Below are 23,604 nucleotides of genomic sequence, written 5' to 3'. Positions count from 1 at the left end.
CTTCAGCAGCTTTCGCTCATTAAACAGCTTTCTGAAGTACATGTAAATGAGCTATTATAATGTCATAACGTCATTAACGACAGCACTATATTGTTGAAATAATGTGGTTCGAACGATAGATGTGCGACATAGTACAGTTTGGGAAATAGTCGTCATTAGCTAGTTAATTTCTTAAATGATGCAGATGTACTTTATCTATATCGAAGCCAAAGTACTGTTTTTTGAGGTCTGTTAATGGAATGGCCACAGTATACAGCCCCATTGAAAGTAACTTTTTGATATTGAGATCAGCTGTAGCACTATCTGACCCACATCTCCTGACAAAGGCCACTCTGTCCCGGCAGGAAACAGCCCTTCCCTCTAGCATCTCCTGCATGTTTATGCATTAGTATTCCCGCTGGCCATGTTCAAAAAGCTTTCCGTATTTATATCCCATTTTCTGTCAGTTTGATACTGTATTGATTATGCCTCTCACAGAGAGCCTATCATAGCATTCTAAATCTGTGAGAGATATGTTAACATTTAGACATTAAGATTCATAATGTAGGGCATTGTTATTCCATTTCTGTGTTCACCAAATATTCCTGTTTATGTGAATGAATAAATGGAAAGTGCACTGCCAGTGTAAAAAGGAAAAAGGAACTATGGAAATGACTGTTTTATTTTCATGTTTTTTGTTTCATATTTTTCTCTCTATTTCCTCTTCCTTTATCTCTCTATTAGTCTGCTTATTAATATCTCTCACTTTTCTCAGGATTTCTCTGATGCTGACATTCTCTCTTTTTCTCTGATGAAAACAATAAAACCACTTTAAACCAGCCTAAGGTGGTTTGCTAGTCTTAGCTGGTTTCAACTGTTCTAGCTGGTCTCCAAACCTGACCAGCTGACAAATGCCACAATCCCCTCTAAAACCATCAAAACAGACCAACCATTACCTGCTTGGTCAGGCTGGGAGACTTTAAGTTTTAAGCACTTTTTTCAGCAAGGGAGATTAGGTAGACACTAATCACAACAATCAAAGTAAACTGAGCATTACATTGCCACATTCCAATGAACAACTAAGTCAACGCAAAACCAATTTTTAATTGGTAGCAGAAATATTTCTCTTCCCGTTTTTGTGTCTCTTTTTTTATCACCTCTTGCATTCTCCATAGGTCGTCTCTTCATTACACTGTAACTCAAGGTTTTTCCTTACACTGTAACTCAAGGTGTTTCCAGCAGTTCTGCTGACTCACATGCTAGAGTTTACGACTAGTGTTTTAAAACTCCTCAAACCTGAGCAGAGCACATGCTCCTCAGACAGTATCATAAAATACTTTCTGGCCAGATAAAGCATTTGAATAGCATCCAGGGTAAAAGGCCACACTGATTGAAAGGTACTGAATTTGTGTCACAAGATGGGTCCACTTTGCCTGTCCACAACCCTTTCCAAGCGTGAAATGTGAGTAAAAATTGTCTTTGGCAAGTAAATAAACTGGGGTACATTTCCCAAAACCATCATTAGCCAACTATGGTAGCAAATTCCATCGTTACCAACATAGTTCAACAATTTGGTGTTTCCCTAAACAGTAGTTCTAATGAACATTTGCAAACAGCATCGCAAAGTTGTGTGGTTAGAACTACAGCTCTTTATCTGTGGTTAGAAGCATAATTAATTGTGTGCTAAGGCTTCTTTATCTTTTATTCCATATGTATTTAATTCTGTCAAGACTTTGACAATGTTTACACACACTTAAAAAAATGGATTACTGAAAATGGGTTTTGAACAATGCTGCGTTCTGAAACATAATGTAAACACAAATGCAGCTGTTTAAGGGATTAAAAGGTTGTTAAGAGAAGGTGCTTTAACACACACAGTTTCTGCCAGAAAACATGCTTTAAGTGTAAACATTAACACATAAGTGAAGCTCTTATTTGTTTTTGAAGAGTGTGTCAGGGGAAACCCGGAGTTTGATGCAGAGGGAAACTGTTCAGTGGTCACAAGTATGTGAAGCATATGGTGTTAAGTACATGCAAGACAGTAGTCATGTCTAAGATTGCAGTTGCATGCTAAAATAGGTTATATAATAAAATGGAATACAATTTATTTCACGAACACACCTCTGTAAAATGAACATGCTGAGATGTGGCAGGTCATATTTAGGCTTGCTTTTCAGTGCCAAACAGCAAAGGTCAATAAACGTGAGGTTAAATACAGTAGAGGCATATAGACTGAAGAGAGAGTTAAAGGAGCTGTAAGCGATTTTAGCTGTTCTACTTCCACAAAACTTAGCTGTTGAATTAGCCATGTCCCCTATTTCCAATACCCTGCACTCCGAAGGTACCAAATGAGCTTTATTGAGACCAACATCGTGCAAAAACAGTTGTTAAAAACAACACCAGCAAAATAGCACCCTCAACTGACAACTATTATAAACAAAATGGCTTACAAATGGCAGTAAGTCTCAATAATTCGCTGCAATTACAACACTACAAGAATGTGCAAAATGACTGATTGGTCGAAAGCATCATTGTTCATGGACATATTATTTATTTGCTGTTTACAGAGTCTAGAGCTGTCACAGAGACAGGTGAAATATCTTACAACACTTATTTCATTAATATCTTTCAGGGAGTAGGAAAAATTTTTGTATACCTTTCCAAGAAAAAAATCGCTTACAGCACCTTTAAATGGAACATGTTTTTCTATGGCCCCATCAAGTTGAACTGTTGTAAAGGGTCAGTGCTTTCATTAATAAAACCTCAGACTCTGGACTGGAAAAAGTGCATTGTATGCGTTTCAATGATTAGTAGAGGCCTTAAAAGCAACTTCTGCAGGTAGGAGTAAGTCTAAAACACCTATACCAGGGCTTACACAATAACATAAACCTTGACCTTTACTCCCTGATCACCTACAGAAATATACATTACACACACACACATGTTGGTGTGGCTATCCATATGAGGACTCTCCATAGACATAATGATTTTTATACTGTACGAAATATAGATTCTATCCCCTAACCCTACCACTAAACCTAACCCTCACAAAAAACATTCTGCATTTTTACATTTTCAAAAAAAAACATAGTTTAGTTTGTTTTTTAAGCGATTTGAATTATGGGGACACTAGAAATGTCCTGATAAACCACATTTATAGCTTACTACCCTTGTAATTACCAGTTTGTAACATAAAAAAATTTCCTCGTAAACCACCCAAACCCACACACACTCAACCAATCACATACTATATGCTCCTGTAGCTCAACTGGAAAATTTAACAACACCAAGGCTGTGGGTTCGATTGCCAGAGAACACACATACAGATAAACTGAATAACTTGAATGCACTGTAAGCTTTGGATAAAAGCATCTGCCAAATACTGTATTTAAATTTAAACTATGCAATAAGAGAATTATATAGTTCATGCTGCTTTTTGGAAAATTAAGTAAAAACTCTAGTAATTTATCTGGTGTATCGAGTCAATCATGAATACAACCACATATGCAGGATTGCAGGGGATCAAATGTAATAACTTAAGAATCAACCATTGAAAAACTCACTGTCTACCTATGTATAATGATGGACAAAACATTAAAACCATTTACTCTACAAATTAAAACCCGTCTTTCAATTCCAACAATTAAAACGATAGTGAAGATGAGAAACTGGAGTCAGGGCCCTGTACAATAATGCTGCATTCTATTAAAATCGGATGTGGGATATTCCTACTTGATATCTCCGATCTCCAACCATAAATGCATTCCATTGCCAGATGCTCGGAAGACAACGTTTAAGGAAACAAAACTGCAATGCTCCCGTTAGCTTAGCAGGTGTTTGACTGTCACTAGAGATGTCTCCTAGCAACCCAATTCAGAAACAATGTGCAATGCTAGCATTTGTGCTGCAGGTGTACAATTATCAAAAGAGAGTATAATTTACCATGTTTTGAACAACTGCTACTCTGCTAATGTTTGTTAAACATGCTTTAATATCATGTAATGTAGGAACTTTGACTCATTTATTGATATTATTTAATAAAAGTGAATGTTTATCACGTACATTGTATATCTTCCTGGGTGCCGACATGATTGTGTGATGTCACGCACCTGCATCTCGGCGAAATCTGAGTTTAAAATTTCCGCATGACTTTCCAAGTTGGAATTACGACTTTAAGTGGCTTTCCACGGCACTTTTTCTAGTAGGAAGTTGGAAAATATGACTTGCCGAGTTGAATGGAACGCAGCATTATTTCAATGTATTTGCAAGCCTCTAAATAGACCCTTATATTCCAATCAGCATTCCCTTTTATCCCTCAAAAGCTCAGCAAAGAAATGCTAGTGAGGGAATTTCTCAGGGGAAGTCACAATCCCCACAAAAAGTTCCTCCTTGATAATTATTTTTATTCCAACCTCACTGTTTGTTCATTGATTAACAATGCAGCACAAAGAGAAGTTGGGCGAGAAACTGGCTGAGGCTGAGTCTCATTCCGTTCACTATATCCCTATGTCATGAATCAGAATATCGTGAACACAAATTTGGGCACTTGTAAGGGTGTTAATCAACTAAACATTGGGAAACTGTCAGTGCTGGGTAGTAATGGATTACCTGTAATCTAAATTATGTAATCATGTTACAAAATAAAATACTTGTAATTAAATGTAATTACATATTAAATACTTGAAGTCAGATTACAGGTATTTTTATGGATTACATGACTGCACATTAGTCAGGCAACAGCAGTAAATTGTTTATAATTTATTGATCCCCCGACCTGATATTACTAGCAGTAGTACCACTAGCCATGTGGCTATAATTACACTGAAGATGGAGCAGTCTCACTCAGCATTTGACCACTGGATTTACAAAATCATCACTTTTAAGGAGGCAGAGGGCAAAAACATTACTGTGCAATGTAAATTGCCTTCCAAAACTTAATATCTTATCCTCTGCAAACGCTTGCACACCAAATCTAAAGAAGCATTTGGAGGTGTGCTTGCATGTTTTCTCAACATTAAATATGTAACCAACTCGTGAGGAACACATTTTAATTATTATTTTAATTTTCACTCTGTGTCATATGTGCAGCTATGTCTTTGGAAGGATTCTGCCCACCAAATGCATCAAAATGCACAAACACACATCTTTTAATATTCACTATGTTTCATGTATTCCCTGTCTTTGTCTAGACTTTTATGTTGAAATTCTTGTTTAGTTCCATGTTCCTGTTTCCTGTGTTAGTTTTGTAGTTCTTTGTAGTTTTATTTCATGATTAGTTCTCCCTGATTGTTCCCCCAGGTGTTCCTCGTTCCCTGATTGTTTCCCCAGGTGTTCCTTGTTTTCTCTTGTGTATTTAAGCCCTTGTTTCCCCTGGTTAGTCTTCACATGTATTGTCATGTTCTGTACCTGGTTCCCTGTGTTTTGGTTTCATTTTATTCTGCATTACCTTGTTCATCTTTTGTTTACATTAAAAGCTGCATTTAGATCCTCCACCCTCGCCTGCCTCGTTACACTATGTATTCCACACATTACTGCCGAACCGACTACATTAGTGCGGTAAAGTTAGTTTTCGTTTTTTTGAATTTTTTACACTCCTTAAATGTAAACGCATGCACTTTTGCTTTCGTGATAACCAGTGCTGGGTAGTAACGGATTAGATGTAATCTGGATTATGTAATCCAATTTAAATAAATCAAGTACTTGTAATTAGAATAAATTACATTTTAAAATACCAATAATCAGATTAGTTGTTTTTTTATAGATTACATATTTAGGCAACTGCAATAAATTGTTAATTTATTGATGCCTCTAATTCTATTTTGAATATTTCAAAAGCATTGTAAATCATGGTTCAGTAAATCTTCAAATGTTTTTGGGTGGGGGGGGGGGACATCAGCAAGGTGGCTATAATTACCCTGAAAATGGAGCAGTATTTCACACATAAATGTTAACCTGATTACATTAGTGCATTAAAGTGAGTTTTAGTTTTATGAGTTGCTTTTGTACTTTAAACATTTACATGCGCTTTTGAGACTTTTTTGGAACGCTGATTGGTCTGATCAGTTAACACACATGCATGAAACAGGAAAACAGCGGGTAAAACGCACCCCAAAAATCATCATTTCTCATATTTTGATCCATTAAGTTTGTTTAATGCATTTAAGCAAAACTGTGTCAAAAGTGTATCATCTTATCCTACTCAAATGCAAGTGACATTAAATAAACAAGAATTATGTCTGAAGTAATCCAAAAGTCATCTAAAATTAATCAGATTGGATTAATTTAAAATTGTAATCCAATAGATTACATTACTGACTACAAATTTATTCATGCAATTTGTAATCAGTACCCAACATTGGTGATAACATTTGATACTGTTTTTTGGGATGTTGATTCACAAATATAACTGGTCTGATCTGTTCCCACACATGGATGGTGTTTGTTATGCCAAAATTGCAGAGTAAGACGTTTGTTTAACGAGCCCTGGAGCATCTGTACATAATTTTAGAAACCCTCCCAAAAGAAATGCTTGTTAAACTTGAACATTTTTGATGGAGGGCCTAGAGCTCTATCAATATTACGGGGGAAAACATGCCAATCCCTTCCTATTTTTACTCCATAGAAAATAAATGTTTTCTATCCGTGCAATCCATGCTTCTGAACTTCAGAACAAAGGCACCACTCAAATGATTAGACCATGTCTTCTCATGACGAATAATTATGCAATTTACTAAACACTGTTGGGCCCGTATTCACAAAAAAATCTTAAGGCTAAAAGTAGCTCCTAATGCAGAAATTTAGGAGCAATATATCCTGAGGAAAAAAAATCAGAGAGAAAATAAATTCAGGAAGGCACTAAGAGCAAAAAATTCACCTTTCACCTTTTTTTTTCATCTTCAGGGCTTCCGTAGTTTCCCTATCATGCACATACAAACAAAAATGTATTGTAAAGAAAATAAAATAAGGATTTCTTCTTACGCACATCCTCTGACAATTTGATAGACTTGACAACATGATAAGACATGACAACATTTCTGGTACATGAACATAATGAACTGTTGATACTCACTGGTTTTTACAGTGCATTCTATGAATTTCAAGGGAAGAAATATTTCAGTGCACCGGAATGATATTGACAATGGAACAGCCCTTGAAATAAGGACTTACTGCTGAACTAGGGAGTGGATTGAGACACAGCATGAGAAACTGACAGAGAGGGACAAGAGGAGATATGTTTTGACATCCCCATCATTGCTTGTGTACATGGATAAACACAGCTTTTCAGGTTATGTGACAGCACTGATGCATTTGATCCCTGGATCAGAGCTCCCCATACATCCACACACCTCCTTCCTTTCCCAGCCTCTCATAGCTTCTAACATCTCCAGTCAAACCATCCACACTTACCAATGCTCTCTCAGGTCAAGCATTCCTCTCTCCACTACCTGGAACATGATCATTAGCACACATGTTTCCCCATCCACTCCTCCTCTAAAGTATCTCTTGACCCCAAGGGCTGCTCTGGAATTGTCCCTATAAATCATCAGTGCCCATGCTGGGACTAATAAGCTCTTCATTCCTTGTCTGACAGAAGAGCTCTCGTACTTCCAGGAGCTGAAGGTTCTTCTCAAATTGAGGACTTGCATCGCACATCGTCAATTCACTTCCTGTACACCCCCGTAGCTAAACATCAATGCTCTCTACACTACTCACGACACACTATAGTGCTGTCAGAATGTCCAGATTAAATTGTATTTGTCTGAGAGGTTTCAGTGCTAGCATTAAAACCTGTTGAGGCGCACTGCGCCCTGTGCACAGAGAACAAAGAGGCAAGGCAATGAACTTCAGTCCCACTTTAAATAACTGACAGTAGCCATGGCTAAACTTTAGCTTAATTGGATTCTAGCTGTTCTTACTTGCTGCTTTAGAGGCTAAAAGGTTCTAACGAAACTCACATCTGATCTACAGTGGTGTCCAAATGTCTGAGGCCAGGGTGAAAATCTGGAAGTCAAAATCTAATTTAAACCTGGTGATAAACAGAAAGTGTTTGGATTTTTAGAACAAAGAAATGTTATCGGAACATTTTCAAATCATTCTGGGATAACATTAATAATTTTTTTGCATAAACTTGTGCAGTCCTTGCCAGCTTGACAGTATGTTTTCATCACAGCAAAAGGCATTCCAAATACTAAGACATTTTCAACTTCACTTAATTTGAATAATCAAATGATGATGATACAATTTGTAATGAAAACTGCAAACACTATTTAACACAGATGGTTGCTGTCAATGTAGATCGTTCTAAATTGGTCACTAATGAGGTTCATTTTAGTTTGGATGCTGCCTTAGAAGGCAACTGCCTATGTAGGCAGTAGATAGCAATGCAGCTCACTATGTTTTGGAGCAGAGCCATAGTGTACATTACAATATTGTGACAGAAAGATGATCTTAGTCGGAGATTAGCCTGGTGGGTAGTGCACATACTCTTGAAAGATTGCTAGGTGGCACTTACAGTATGTGCAGGCGACCCGATTTCAAACACCCTTCTCCCTAACGTTTCCTGTCATTTCTCCACTGTCCTATAATATTAAAGGAAAAAACTCCAGAAAAATATATTTAGGTGTTCTTGTCTACTTTAGATTGTGAAATTTCCTTTAATGGGTGATAATTAGCCCTACAACCCTTGGTAGCACACTGTAAAAAGTGGCAACCTGCTATTGTTACCTTAAATAGGTATTTCTACCTGGTCTAACACTTGAAATCATTAAAACCAGTTAATTAGGATATTACCACATAAAGCACATTTTAAAGTTAACATTTGTATAATGTAAGATGGTGTTGTTTTACCTTTGAGTACCACCTCCATTTCATCTCTGAGGATGTCAAAGGTGCTGTAACGTGAGCTCGTCTCAGGTATGATGTTCTTTTTAAGCCAGCCACCACAGGCGTACTGGTAAAAGTTTTCGCACGGATTTACAGTGGGATCCATGTTCTCAATAAGGCGGGATGCTATAATGACAGGGAACAGTTCAGTTATGCTCAAATATCATGAATCCACAAAAATGTCACTTTCCATGAATATATGGCCCCAAAAAGGCCTAAACACTTAAAAATTAAGTGTTCCTTCCATTTAAATCCATGAAACAGTAGACACCAAGCATTTTAAAGACATCCAAATCCCAAATCACATACTTCTGCTCTGTTCTTTTTATATCGAACTCAAGTCACCCGTAATGATGCTGCACCATATGTTACTCGAGCACTTGCCAATGAGGATACAGCTCTGTCATATCTGTACTATTCTATTCTATTTTGTAGTGTGAGTAGTGTGTGTACACTGAAAATGCAATGAGAAAAAGAGTACTACGAGTACCCGGATGATGAAGTTCTTCAACCGAAAAAGGGGAGTGTGGAATGTTGGTCACGACATGCACTATTAAAGGTGCAGGGTTACCTGGCCGTGATGCTGGCCTGACAAAACAATTGTAATTAATGGAATTTTTTTGTTTGGCGACTAGCAAAATGTCTATGAAGACAGCACCTTGCAAATGTGAGCTGAATGCTTTATCAACACCTACTGTATGCTGTTATGTTGGACTGAGGTTGGCTAACAAGCTAAATCTAGCCACAACACATTGTGTGTGCTTGAAACATCACTTCCATCAGCTGTTAAAGGGAGAATGCTTCAGAGTAGTAAAAAACTGTTAATTCCATTTGAGACAATGCTATACTTTATACATTTATATGCTAGATGGCTGAGGGCATAGACAACAGCTCGTGTCTGTTAGCTTTGAGGAAAATTATATGTCAGTGTACCCATGTCCTGACAAAATGTACTTTTAGCACATATATGCATAACTATTTATGACTAATTTTGCACTCACAGGCTTATCCAAATTTCTGTCCAATAATATACTCTCTAGATTGAGAATGTCCTATCCCACTATAGCAAGCAGCAAATCATAGTTCATGGATATGATTTTTTTTTTATTTTTTTTTTTTTAAACAAATAGTATGTGTAATTTCTGGAAGAAAAACAATTATGACAATAAATATAGAAAAATGTTTGTTTGATTTATTTTTTACAGTAACTTGTAAGGTAACCAGGTTTAATGGCTGAGCTTGAGTGCAGTCAACACTGCAATTTGTGTAAAAATTAAGAAAATGTAATGAGAATATTGCTGTAGGGAGGGTCCAAATGATGTCACTTCTTAGGTGACTCAATTTTAGGTGGGACATTTTTGGTAATTACAATTAGTTTCAAATTTTTTACTACAATGAATTGATTATCAATTCAACAGATTATGCCAAAATTATGACATTGTTTTTTGTTTGTTTTTTATCCCCTTTTCTCCCAATTTGGAATGCCCAATTCCCACTACTTAGTAGGTCCTCGTGGTGGCGAGGTTACTCACCTCAATCCGGGTGCCAGAGGACAAGTCTCAGTTGCCTCCGCTTCTGAGACAGTCAATCCACGCATCTTATCACATGGCTCATTGTGCATGACACCACGGAGACTCTGCATGTGGAGGCTCATGCTATACTCCGCAATCCACGCACAATTTACCACATGCACCACTGAGAGCAAGAACCACTAATCACAACCACGAGGAGGTTACCCCATGGGACTCTACCCTCCCTAGCAACCAGGCCAATTTCGTTGCTTAGGTTGACCTGGCTGGAGTCACTCAGCACACCCTGGATTCGAACTTGCGACTCCAGGGGTGGTAGTCAGCGTCAATACTCGCTGAACTACCCAGGCCCCGACAAATTATGACATTGTTGTATTTTGTTTTGTTTTATTATTTTAATTGTTGAAATCAGTTGAGAAGGTCAAGACAAGAACCAGAATTATTATGTTAACATGGATATACAGATGTGTTTAATAGTATTTACTTTTCATGCTAGGATAATTTAATTTTATTAATAATACTAGTTTCTATTCTAATATCTAAATGTTCTCACATGCCTTCCCAAAAACATAGGATTTTTGCCTCCAGTGTTTATACATAAAATTAAGTAATGGTGAATTGTACCTTATTCATGTGGCCAAGCATCTCCAATAAATAGAATATAAAAATAGCTTGCCTTTGGCAAGTAATAAATCCTTTGCAGTATGTTGTAAAAATATCTTTACCTGACTGTGTGCAGTCAGCTGTTATGCAAACTCCATCTACAAAGCATAAAGAAATACAGAGGTCAGGAGCAAGCGAACACCATTAATAATTCAGTTAATAATAAATCAAGTATCTACAGTATTTTGAAAGAAATTTTTCATCAGTGGCTTATCTGAACTCTGTCCACAGAAAATTCTCTCTGTACATATACAGGATAATCTATCAGTAGCTCTCACTGTGCTAAGAGGCATCAGCATATACTGTAGCCTCCAAGCTGACACTCTCTGGCCTCAGTCCCTACCGCCCTGCCCTCCCATCCAGACTCCTGTGGCTGAGAGGAAGAGCATGTGGAGATCATCTCCATATTCTGCATTCTATCTGCCTTTGCTGTTTAAACATTTATCCAGCACATTAATAGCTGATGATCGGGGCATGAAAGGCAGGCTTCAGTGAGTCTCTAAAAGTTTCATCTGCTGCTCTGAGGCCTCAAATGAAGTAGGAATAGGGGCATACATGGGTAATCAGCTATGTTGTGAGGTAGCTATTATTTGGGGAAACACCGACCTGTGGCAGCTTTTTTCAGGAATGTCCTGGGAAGAACCAAATGAACTTGTGGGCTACACAATTAATCAGAAAAGTAATCGAGATTACGATTATGGCTGCTGCAATTCTAATCATGAAAAATAACGTTTAACAATTACAACATTGCAATTAAGTCTACTCCTGTTGCATCAAAGGTTTCTATTTACAAAGAGATTTTGCAGCAGTTGAGTATTCTAACCAATCCCACACATGTCCTTTAAGCAATAAAAAGGCAATGGCAAATCAGAGACCCTTAATTTAGTCAATAGTTCAGTAATAGTCCAATCAGTGAAGACAACCAATCCTAATGCAGGTGCTTTGTGTTTCACATCTGTTCAGTGAAGTGATCTGCACATGAAATTTAGTGCTGAAGAAACATCTCCTGACACTCAAAAAGAAGCTTAAAGGGATAGTTCACCCAAAAAAAATTTCTCTCATCATTAACTCACCCTCATGCCATCCCAGATGTATATGATTTTCATTCTTCTGCTGAACACTGATTTTTAGAAGAATATTTCAGCTCTGTAGGTCCATACAATGCAAGTGAATGGGTACCAAAATTTTGAAGCTCCAAAAGGAAACAGATCAATATGTAAGTCCTTTTTTACTATCAATCTCCACTTTTACTTTCACATTCTTCTTCTTTTGAACTGTTTTTCACCCACACCTATCATATCTCTTCTGAAGATATAGATTTAACCACTGGAGTCATATGGATTACTTTTATACTATCTTTATGTGCATTTTGGAGCCTCGAGATTTTTGGTACCCATTAACTTGCATTGTGAGGACCTACAGAGCTGAAATATATTTCTAAAAAATTTTGTTTGTGTTCTGCAGAAGAAAGAAAGTCATACACTTTTGGCATGAGGGTGAAATGATGAGAGAATTTTCAATTTATGGTGAACTATTCCTTTAAGAATGAAAGCAAAAATCATAGTTAAATTTGTTACATGTTGCGCAGCTCACTTGTTATGTAAACGTTGAGATACACTGCAAAAAATCGACGTGACAAAACTAGAACACTCCCATTATAATTAACAAGGCTTTTAATAATCAACATTATTAATCGTGATTACAATATCAAGAGAAATAATCGACAATTGTGATTTTTGTCATAATCGTGCAGCCCTTGTGGTCGATATATAAAATATTATGATATATTCATAATAAAAATGATTAAATATCATTCTTATGTTTATTTAGAAAAAACAGTAGGTGGAAAACATGCCATTTTGCATATACTGTAGCACTACTTGGCAACTGTATGGTTCATATTATGCCTCCTCTAACTAAAATTAAACATATACAAATATAGAGATATTGAATATCATGAAAAGGTTGAAAAATACTTATAATAAAATGTTATCATACTGTATATATCGCCCACCTCCTACTACCAAGAAACCAAGGACCTTCAGCCATATCTTTTATGCAACTGTCAGATGTGTTAGAGTCGAATGATCATTTGTGGTATCTTGACATTATTTGCATGTGTAAAATGACTTCAGCAAGATCCAACATTTGCTCCATGTACTCTTTCACCTAGTATTTTAAAGAAGAAAAAAAAAAGCCAAAACCTTAATAATTTAGAGTATTTCTGGGGATTTGATTTCCCTTATCATACTGATATTTCAACCTCAACAATACTTATGTCATTTTTTTAATTTATGCCAATAGAAAATAGCCTCAAAGCAATACTGCCAGTAAAATAGTCATACAATTCTGAAACAATGTATACAATATATAATGCACTCACCTTTGCCACTCTGTGTGATGAAGAGGATGATGAGAGCCACAATAATGACAAAGAGTAAAGATACAATTGTCAGGAGACCAATCTCCAGTGAGGTCCAATGGGGCTTTTTTTTCTGGGTGTTATTGTCGGCCATGGTCTGCTGTCCCTCTGGGGCAGCTTGTAGAAACTCGCCTGAAAAGAGTTTTAGAATTCAATTCACATCAGTTTAGTTCACTTTAAATGTATAGCACTTTTTAATATGTTGTACAAAAGCAGTTTTACCACCCATAGGCCCCAATTTACTAAAGGTTTGCGTGTATAAATACATGTGCGAACTTGATTGCACGATAATAAAAGGTTTGCGCTGATCTACTAACGCAGTCTTTTAAAGATTGCTTCTTTCAGATGCGCAAAATAGCACATCTTGGCAATTTTCCCGTAATTAATAAGCAATTTAGAGACGGGCCTCCAAATGCACATAATAAAGAGCAGTCTAGATGCAAATTAATCAAATTTCACCCGCAAAGTGAGACATAAAGCCTGAAAGTCAGTTCAGAATCGGAAACTACGAGAGCAAATTAATATGAATGAAAGGCAGGTATTAATCTGATTTGCACTGTGCAGCATGCTGTCATTGTGACAAAAAGGAGACTTTGAGAACAGATAATATGTAGCACACCCTTTATTGACACACATAAATGTGAAATTAAATTAATGCTCATGCAAAAACTGTTTTATTCGATTATTTTAAAACTCGATTTCATAACTGAAAACACCATAACTCAGTAAGTGAACGCTGGCATGTCTGTTTGCCACTACTCTCCGGTGTATTGTTGTGCATGTTTTGTTTTGTTTTATTCGACTGTTGCTGCTACTTTGCTTAGATTCAATTTGGATCCCGTTGAACTGTGATTGCCCTGGGATGTTTTATGAATGCCATGGTGTTGGTTTATGCACTACTCACTGCTCTACAGCTAAGTATCTGCTGGTTTATGTGGCTGATGCATTGATTCGATACGGGACCACCTTCAGATCTGTGGATTTTGCTGTCTGATATTTTGTCCTGGAGGAAAATATGTTTTCCATTGGCCTTGGATTATTCCACTTCTTTTATTGACATCTCTCCGGCTACAACTTCACTACAAACAGGCTCGCGAGCCCTCACTGCTTACGGTGCTTGCTTCGCGGTGTCTTAACCAGGTAGGTGGATTGGTTCTGGCTTCTCCTTTTTGTTTTTATTGCAGTTTTAGTAGACTGGCCTTACATAGGGCAAAACTCACACTACCCGTCTGCTCTGCTATGCATCGGCACAAATAGGATGTATTTTTACACTACTTCAGATCTGTTGCGTCTAAACTCATTCTCTCGTCTGCCTGCGGAAACCTACAAAGTCTGCGCTACTCTGGGAATTGCACACCGCCTTCGTTATTTTCATCGGGGGTCTCGTCGCACTTATGAGAAGTCTTATACCTGACTGATATCCATGACTCCAACAGCTGTATTCTGTCATTATGGTCAACTACCCGTCCTCTCGCCAATAGACCGGTTGTTGCGAGCGGTGGTATCAACTTTGATCATATTCGCTTACTGGAATACTCTCCTGTGAAAACTGTGTCAGCCACAATTGCACCTTCAACTACAGCCTCCTCTCCTGTTAAAACGGCATTAATTAATGCCAGGTCTCTCTCTAACAAATCCTTAATTTTGAATGACTTTTTTAGTTCTAAGGATTTTGACTTTTTATTCATGACAGAGATCTGGCTAAACAATGGTGATGTCACCCCTCTGGGTGAATTGAATCCTGCTAACTATACCTATTATAACTCTCCAAGGTCTTTTGGCCACGGTGGTGGTCTAGCTACTGTGTTCAGGAATCAGTATCACTGCAGACTTTTGCTGGTTAATGGATTTTCAAGTTTTGAAGTGCAGCTAATGAAAATCAATCTCAATCAATCAATCAACATATTGTCCTGTTCTCTGTGCTCTAGTGTATAGACCTCCTAAATATAATAAGGATTTTATTTTTGAATTCTCAGAACTCTTATCATCCCTGGTACCTCGTTTTGACAAGCTGTTAATTCTGGGAGATTTTAATATTCACATATGCTGCCACGTACCACAACCTCTAGTCAAGGATTTTTTATGTATGGTGGATTCCCTTAATCTCACACAGTTTCAGGCCCTACTCATGCAAAGGGTCATACTCTTGATTTGGTATTAACCTCTGGTCTTCATGTGACCAATCTTGAGGTAGTAGATTCTGGAATCTCTGACCATAGTTTTGTTTTTTTTGAGTCTGTGTGGCCACATTCTGTATCTTTACCCCCTGTGCGCCGGCATCTCACTCGTTCTATTCATTCTTCGACAGTTACGCAGTTTACAGAGGTGTACGCTTCTGCTTATCTGTCTCATATCACAGATGTTATTACCTGTACTTCAGACACCTCACAGATGGTTGAAGTCTTTAATAAAAACTTGCACTGCCATTTTAGACCAGGTTGCTCCTTTAAAGTCGCTGAGATGTAAAAATAGGTCAGGCATCCAGCCTTGGCTTAATGAGCATACTCGCTCTATTAGGAAGGAATGTAGGAAAGCAGAGCGTAAGTGGAAGATGGATAAATTTAAGGTTTCATTTGAAATGTTTTGTGATTCCATAAAGCAGTATCAAGTCTCCGTCAAGACTGCAAAATCTAATTACTTCTTTGAAATAATTGCTAAAAATGCCCACAGGCCTAAGATAATTTTTAAATCAATTGATTCTGTCTTAAACCCTTCCCCTGAGGGCTATCCAGATGCAACCCCTGAGACATGTGAAAAGTTTACTGAATTTTTTATTGACAAAATTCGGGACATTAGAATACATATCATATCTTGGGCCCAGCTGTTGGGCCCAGGATTCACTCTGAACCCATGCTGCCTCCCAGTTCTTTCAGTCACTTTGACCCTGTCTCATTTGCTCAACTGTCAGATATAATTTTGTTAATGAAACCTGCTAATTCTCCCACTGATGTCATACCATCACGGTAGCTCAAAGATGTTTTTAATTTTGTTGCCCCCATTATGCTGGCCATAATCAACAGTTCTCTGAGAAATGGAGTGGTTCCTGCCAGCTTTAAACATGCTGTGGTTCAGCCTCTGCTGAAAAAAACTAATCTTGACCCTACAGTTTTTAAGAATTATAAACTATTTCAAAATTGCATTTTCTATCCAAAATCTTGGAAAAGGTGGTTTATTCGCAGCTCTATTCTTATCTGACCACCTTCAACATATTTGACAAATTTAAATCAGGCTTTAGGTCACTGCATAGTACTGAGACTGCACTGTTAAAGGTGACCAATGATATTTTAGTTTCCCTGGATTCTGGCAACAGGGCCATTTTAATCCTTTTAGACCTCAGTGCAGCATTTGACACGATCGATCACTCCATTCTTTTAAATCGTCTTGAGAGGGTGGTTGGCATCCAGGGATTTGCATTAAACTGGTTTTCCTCATATCTTAAGGAAATAACTTTTTCTATCAGTATTGATAATCACTTCTCATCCTCAAAACTGATCACATGTGGCATACCACAAGGCTCCATGTTGGGTCCTCTGCTTTTTTCTCTGTATATGCTTCCTCTAGGCTCTTTCTTTCAGAAGTACAGTGTTGCTTATCATTGTTATGCTGATGACACACAATTTTACCTTCCTGTCAGGTCTAACGATTGTTGTTCCATCAGAAATCTCATCTCTTGTCTTGAGGAAGTTAAATTATGGATATCTGAAAACTTCCTCATGCTTAATGAGGATAGAACTGAGGTCATTGCTTCTGGCTCTTCGTTGTGTATCGCTGACATTGAAAATCAGTTAGGTACTCTGTTTTTAACCTTGCACAACAGAGTTAAGAACTTGGGTGTCATCTTCGATTCTGACTTATTATTTGATAAGCAGATAAATGCCGTTGTTAAAGGAAGCTTTTTTCATCTCAGGTCCATTGCTAATTAAAACAGTTTCTCTCACAGAAGGACTTGGAAATAGTGATTCATGCTCTTATTACATCCTGGCTGGATTACTGCAATGCCTTATATGTGGGTTTGTCTCAGTCTTATTTTTCACCTCTGCAAGTAGTCCAAAATGCAGCAGCTAGACTTCAAACAGGTACTAAGAAAGAGAGCATATCACCCCTGTTCTCCCTTCCCTACATTGGCTTCCAGTTAGTTACAGAGTTAAGTTTAAGGTTCTGCTGTATGTTTATAAGGCCTTGCATGGTCTATCCCCTCAGTACATTGCTGATCTACTTCAACCACATTCTGCACCTAGGTCTCTTCGATCATCAAATCAGTTACTCCTCTCTGTTCCTCGTTCCCGTTTGAAAACCAAAGGTGATCGGGCATTTGTAGTTGCAGCACCCAGGTTGTGGAATGCACTTCCATTTGTTGTTAGGTCTTCTTCCTCATTGGCCATATTTAAATCTAGATTGAAGACACAGTTTTTTCTCTATAGCCTGTGATGTTGTTTGAGAAGTATAGGGGTTTTTATTTGTATGTTTTACAATGTTTTATTAGATTGTTCTTTTAACACTTTGAAAATTCTATTTAATTGTGGAATTCATGTTTTTTTTATTGATTTTTTTTTTTTATTATTGTACAGCACTTTGGTTACAACATTTGTTGTTTTTAAAATGTGCTTTATAAATAAACTTGAACTTGAACCATAAGTCTACTAACAATTTATGCCCAAATTATGACGTAATTTAATGTTTTAAACGTTGTTTTTAACGTTGTTATTGTGAAATATTTTAAGTGTCAGTTCTTTCCAGTAGACAGGCCTATAAGCACCTGTATGCCGAACAGGATTCGTCTTGATCTGAAGGAGCGCAAGTTCTGCACCGTGCAGCTTTCAGTGTCTCTCTCTTGCACAGCTAACTTTGCCATGGTCAAGATAATTGCAGTTTTAAATTAAGATTTAATTTAAGTATACATCTGTGGTGCGATGCTTAATGTGTACATAATATTGTATTTTGCAATATTAACAGCAGAGCTATTAAAAATAGCTTTACATATTAACACAGATCAAGTAATCTGCTTAAACTGGCAAAAAAACCGATCAAACTATTACCTCAAAAACATAATGTAAAAGCATAACTTAATGAAGACTCAGGCACAGATATAAACTCTAGTGTTTGATCAATATATTGTAGAGGCCGATAAATCGGCCGATATTCTGCATTTTTTAATAATCGGCATCGGCCGATACGTTTTCCTGTTTTGCCAATTTGTTTCTTGAGGGCTCTGAGAATCGCCTGCTTGCATGTGAAGCGACTGAGACATAAACAACCAGTCACAGTTCGTTTTGTTGTTAAGTGCCATCGTGTTACTACAATAATAAACCAGTGTGCAACACAGTGTCATTTAAACGGTCCACATATCAGAGCCATGGCAGACGCATTTGAGCTAATTATGTTAAAGTGCTAGCCTGTTTCATTCTCCCTCTCTCTCCTTCTCAGTTCCCTGTAACTTTTAACTGTCTTGTCTAATGATAAACGGCAAATATCGATAAAACTAATATCATATACTGTCTGCAAATATGCACATATCTTGTTTAAACAGATGTAATAAACCAACCTCACACAACTTCAGCAGATCGAGCGAACTGTGGAGCACTCATATATCTTCCTCTGAAGCATGTATTCTAACAGTCTCTCTGTAAAACAGCTTCACAACAGGCGGGAAGGAGAACACAGGGAAGCAGGTTTTTCCTGGCTCAGGTAGGACTTTTAATAGGCCACTTCAGTGCTTTTCAACTTCACAAACTCATCAGCTTCACAGGCACATAGGCATTTAATACATCAGCTTCAAAAACACGTAGTCACTTAAACACATCAGCTTCATAAGCATAACAGGTTAAACAGCTTCAGGAGCACCGTGGACTTCTTTGTGCCAGACTCTCTCACCCTCTTTGCTGGTGGTGTGGCTGCTTATACGCCGCTCTCCCCATGCTCACTGGAATTAGAAACAGGTGTTATACATAATCTAGCTCAGGTGCAAGCTCCCTTACCGCTTTCTCTCTCTCTGGACGGACGCTCGACCACGCCCCCGCTGCCACATATCCCCACTGCACGACTCAGGCCGGGAAGACATCCGACCTGTCTACCACTCCCCCCCCCCCATTTCTGGAAAGGAAGTCGGCGACAGCCATCTGCGCTCCCGGTCTATGGAAAACCTTGAACTTAAATGGCTGAAGAGCCAGATACCAACGGGTGATCCGCGCGTTGGTATCCTTCATGCAGTGGAGCCATTTGAGTGTGGCGTGATCCGAGCAGAGGGTGAAGGCCCGCCCCAAAAGGTAGTACTGGAGAGTGAGGACCGCCCACTTGATGGCGAGACACTCTTTCTCTACGGTGCTGTACTTAGTCTCCCTCAGTGAGAGCTTGTGGCTAATGTACAGCACCGGGTGAGTAATTTGGAGCTCGATGTGGGAAGTAATACGAGTACCTTTTCTCCCGGTGCAAATTCCCGCAGCTGCATTCCCCTGTCGTACAGTCGGCTCTGTCGTTCTTGAGCTTGGAGCAAATTCTCCTGTGTTGGTTGCCCCAAAGTGTGGAGTTTTGCTATAAGATCAAGAACGTATTGAATTTCATTCTTACTGTTTGAAGGTCCCTCCTCCCAAGCTTTGCGCCTAACATCAAGCACGCCACTGAGCAGCTCGAATGGGTAAAATCCCGTGGAGGCTTGTGGGACCTCTCGTACTGCGAATAACAGGGGATCGAGTCATTTGTCCCAACTTCTAGCATCCTCGTGCACAAACGTACGAATCAAATTTTTAAGGGTTTTATTAAATCGCTCCACCAGGCCATCTGTTTGTGGATGGTAAACACTGGTGCAGATTGATTTAATGCCCAATAATTCGTAAAGCTCATGTAGTGTTCGTGACATAAAGGATGTGCCCTGATCCGTGAGGATTTCTTTTGGAATCCCCACCCAAGAGATTATTTTGAAGAGTGCATCCACAACACTGCATGCTGAGATGTTGCACAGAGGCACTGCTTCCAGATATCGCGCTGCATAGTCCACCAGGACCAATTCAAAGCGATGTCCGTGTGCTGACCACTCTAATGGCCCGACGAGGTCCATTCCAATTCTCTCAAAGGGGACCTTGATCAGCGGAAGAGGGCGCAATGGCGCTTTTGGGGTGGCCGGTGGATTCACCAGCTGGCATTCGCGGCATGCTGCACACCACCTGCGGATATCGCCGCCAATGCCCGGCCAATAAAAATGGGCTATTAGGCGGTTCAGTGTTTTTCTTACCCCTAGATGACCTGCCATGGGATTATTATGAGCCTCCTGGAACACCATTTCCTGACGGCTCCGCGGTATTAAGAGCTGGGTTGTATCTTCCTTTGTTTGAGTGTCCTGCGTCACTCTATACAACCGCTCGTTTATAATTGCAAGATAAGGATATGAAAGGGTGACACCCGGCTGGAGTTGTTGACCATCGATCACTCTCACTTGGTCAAAGGAGTGCTTGAGGGTTTCATCTCGTGACTGCTCCAAAGGGAAATCCACTTCGGGAAACCCCCCGAGGACGGGAGGGGCTGCAGCCTGACGTGGAGCAGATGAAGATGGCCCTGGCTCCGCCTCCCCTGCCAGAGCATCGCACATTTCACATCTCATTGCTTTAGTGCAGGACCCATCCACGCAAATTCCCTTTAATACATTTCTAAATTCAGGCCAATTAGTCCCTAAAATCAGCGGATGGGTGAGGCGGGAACTAACCACGGCCTCCATTCTATGTTTTACAGTGGGAGGGGGAAGAGGCCCTTCCGCCCTCGGGTATGCTGCCATATGGTCCTCCGTGAGTTGGACAGCTTCCTCCAACGACGCCGGGCGGTGGCACTGGACCCACTCCGCCGGTACCTTTGGCAGACGAAGGATAAGCTGCTCCAGTACCACTTGATCGATGACTCCCACGTCGCGGTTCCCCGCCAGCAGCCATTTCCGGCATGCGTCTCAGAGCCATTGGGAAAAGGCAAACGGGTGGACGGACTTCCCCAGCTTCAAGATCCAGAAGAGCTGTCAGTACTGCTCTGGACTTGACCCACCCACTGCAGGATGGCCTTCTTCAGATCGTCATAGGCTAGGAGGTTAGCCACCTGCAGCTGTTGGGCAGCAAGCTGGGCTTCCCCGGACAAGAGTGGAAGGAGCCTGGCCGCCCACTGGCCACGCGGCCAGCTCCAGACCTCAGCCGTCCACTCAAAAAGGTCAAGAAAAGCCTCCGCGTCATCTTCCGCCCCCATTTTCAGGAGCGTGGGTGGGGGCGGGGGCTACTGTTGTCCGTGGTCGCAGCCGGGGCTCTCTCCTGGCCAAGAAGGCTCCGGATCGCATGCCGGTCCTCTGCTTGAGCTCGCAGGATTTCAAAGAAGTGGCGGTCCTGGTCTTGGCGGAGCTCAAGCAGGGATTGTTGGTGGTTCTGATGTAGGCTGGTGAGGGACTGGAGGATCTCGGAAAACTGGGAGGGCTCCATGGGGTGTACCTCAATGATCCCGGGTTTCGGCACCAGTGTAAAACAGCTTCACAACAGGCGGGAAGGAGAACACAGGGAAGCAGGTTTTTCCTGGCTCAGGTAGGACATTTAATAGGCCACTTCAGTGCTTTACAACTTCACAAACTCATCAGCTTCACAGGCACATGGGCATTTAACACATCAGCTTCATAAACACGTAGTCACTTAAACACATCAGCTTCATAAACATAACAGGTTAAACAGCTTCAGGAGCACCGTGGCCTTCTTTGTGCCAGACTCTCTCACCCTCTCTGATGGTGGTGTGGCTGCTTATATGCTGCTCTCTCCATGCTCACTGGAATTAGAGACAGGTGTTACACATAATCTAGCTCAGGTGTAATCGCCCTTACCGCTTTCTCTCTCTCCGGACAGACGCTCAACCACGCCCCCGCTGCCACACTCTCCTCAACACTTCCCTGTAACTTTTCTTATGATAAAAGGCAAATATCAATAAAACTTCTATTATATACTGTCTACAAATATGCAGATATCTCATTTAAACAGATGTAATTCACGAACCTCACGTAAATCCAGCGTTTTCTTCCCGTCGAGTGCTCATTTACAGTAAAATCTTCCACTGAAGCGCGTATTCTATCAGCCAGTATCAAAACTTCAGTATCAGGATCAAAAATTTCTCTGATTCACAAATCATGATGGTCAGTCCGTGACAGTCCATGCAGGCGATCCAGGCTGTTTAAACTGTCAGGAGATTGCTGCTCGCACTGGATCCGCATGTGAGTGAAACTTTAAGGTAAAAGTGCTTCATGTGCACTATAAGTAAATGTCATATTCACTATGCACTGTATGTACAATTTGTTTGATTCTGTATTTTTTTTTAAAATGTGATTGCTAATGTGGGCATGCTATCCATGGTTGCTGGACCAATGTGAGTGCTGTTATTTCTTTCTTCCTAATATATTAACAATTTCTTCATGGGCAAAAAAATTAAAAAAATTTGATGACTAAACAGTAAACAGAAGAAACTGCTATCTACTATTTAAAATAATATATACAGGTGCATCTCAATAAATTAGAATGTCGTGGAAAAGTTCATTTATTTCAGTAATTCAACTCAAATTGTGAAACTCGTGTATTAAATAAATTCAATGCACACAGACTGAAGTAGTTTAAGTCTTTGGTTCTTTTAATTGTGATGATTTTGGCTCACATTTAACAAAAACCCACCAATTCACTATCTCAGAAAATTAGAATATAGTGACATGCCAATCAGCTAATCAACTCAAAACACCTGCAAAGATTTCCTGAGCCTTCAAAATGGTCTCTCAGTTTGGTTCACTAGGCTACACAGTCATGGGGAAGACTGCTGATCTGACAGTTGTCCAGAAGACAATCATTGACACCCTTCACAAGGAGGGTAAGCCATAAACATTCATTGCCAAATAAGCTGGCTGTTCACAGAGTGCTGTATCCAAGCATGTTAACAGAAAGTTGAGTGGAAGGAAAAAGTGTGGAAGAAAAAGATGCACAACCAACCGAGAGAACCGCAGCCTTATGAGGATTGTCAAGCAAAATCAATTCAAGAATTTGGGTGAACTTCACAAGGAATGGACTGAGGCTGGGGTCAAGGCATCAAGAGCCACCACACACAGACGTGTCAAGGAATTTGGCTACAGTTGTCGTATTCCTC

At 39.5% G+C, this 23,604-nt stretch overlaps 1 protein-coding gene across 1 annotated transcript in view; it reads right to left on the bottom strand.

Annotated features, from left to right (window-relative positions):
• LOC127456356 (neprilysin-like) overlaps positions 1-23,604 on the bottom strand; it is a 65,747-nt gene that overhangs the window by 22,386 nt on the left and 19,757 nt on the right. The window contains exons 2-4 of the mRNA XM_051724803.1: positions 13,438-13,608; positions 11,117-11,152; positions 8,827-8,988 (exon numbers count right to left, since the gene is read on the bottom strand). Of these exons, the coding sequence (XP_051580763.1) occupies positions 8,827-8,988; positions 11,117-11,152; positions 13,438-13,608 (369 nt within the window). The remainder of the gene's footprint in view (positions 1-8,826; positions 8,989-11,116; positions 11,153-13,437; positions 13,609-23,604) is intronic.

This window comes from Myxocyprinus asiaticus, chromosome 18, assembly GCF_019703515.2.
Source record: "Myxocyprinus asiaticus isolate MX2 ecotype Aquarium Trade chromosome 18, UBuf_Myxa_2, whole genome shotgun sequence".
Classification (NCBI taxonomy): domain Eukaryota; kingdom Metazoa; phylum Chordata; class Actinopteri; order Cypriniformes; family Catostomidae; genus Myxocyprinus; species Myxocyprinus asiaticus.
Note: the sequence above shows the minus strand (reverse complement) of the source record. Positions and strands in the feature narration are given on the sequence as shown.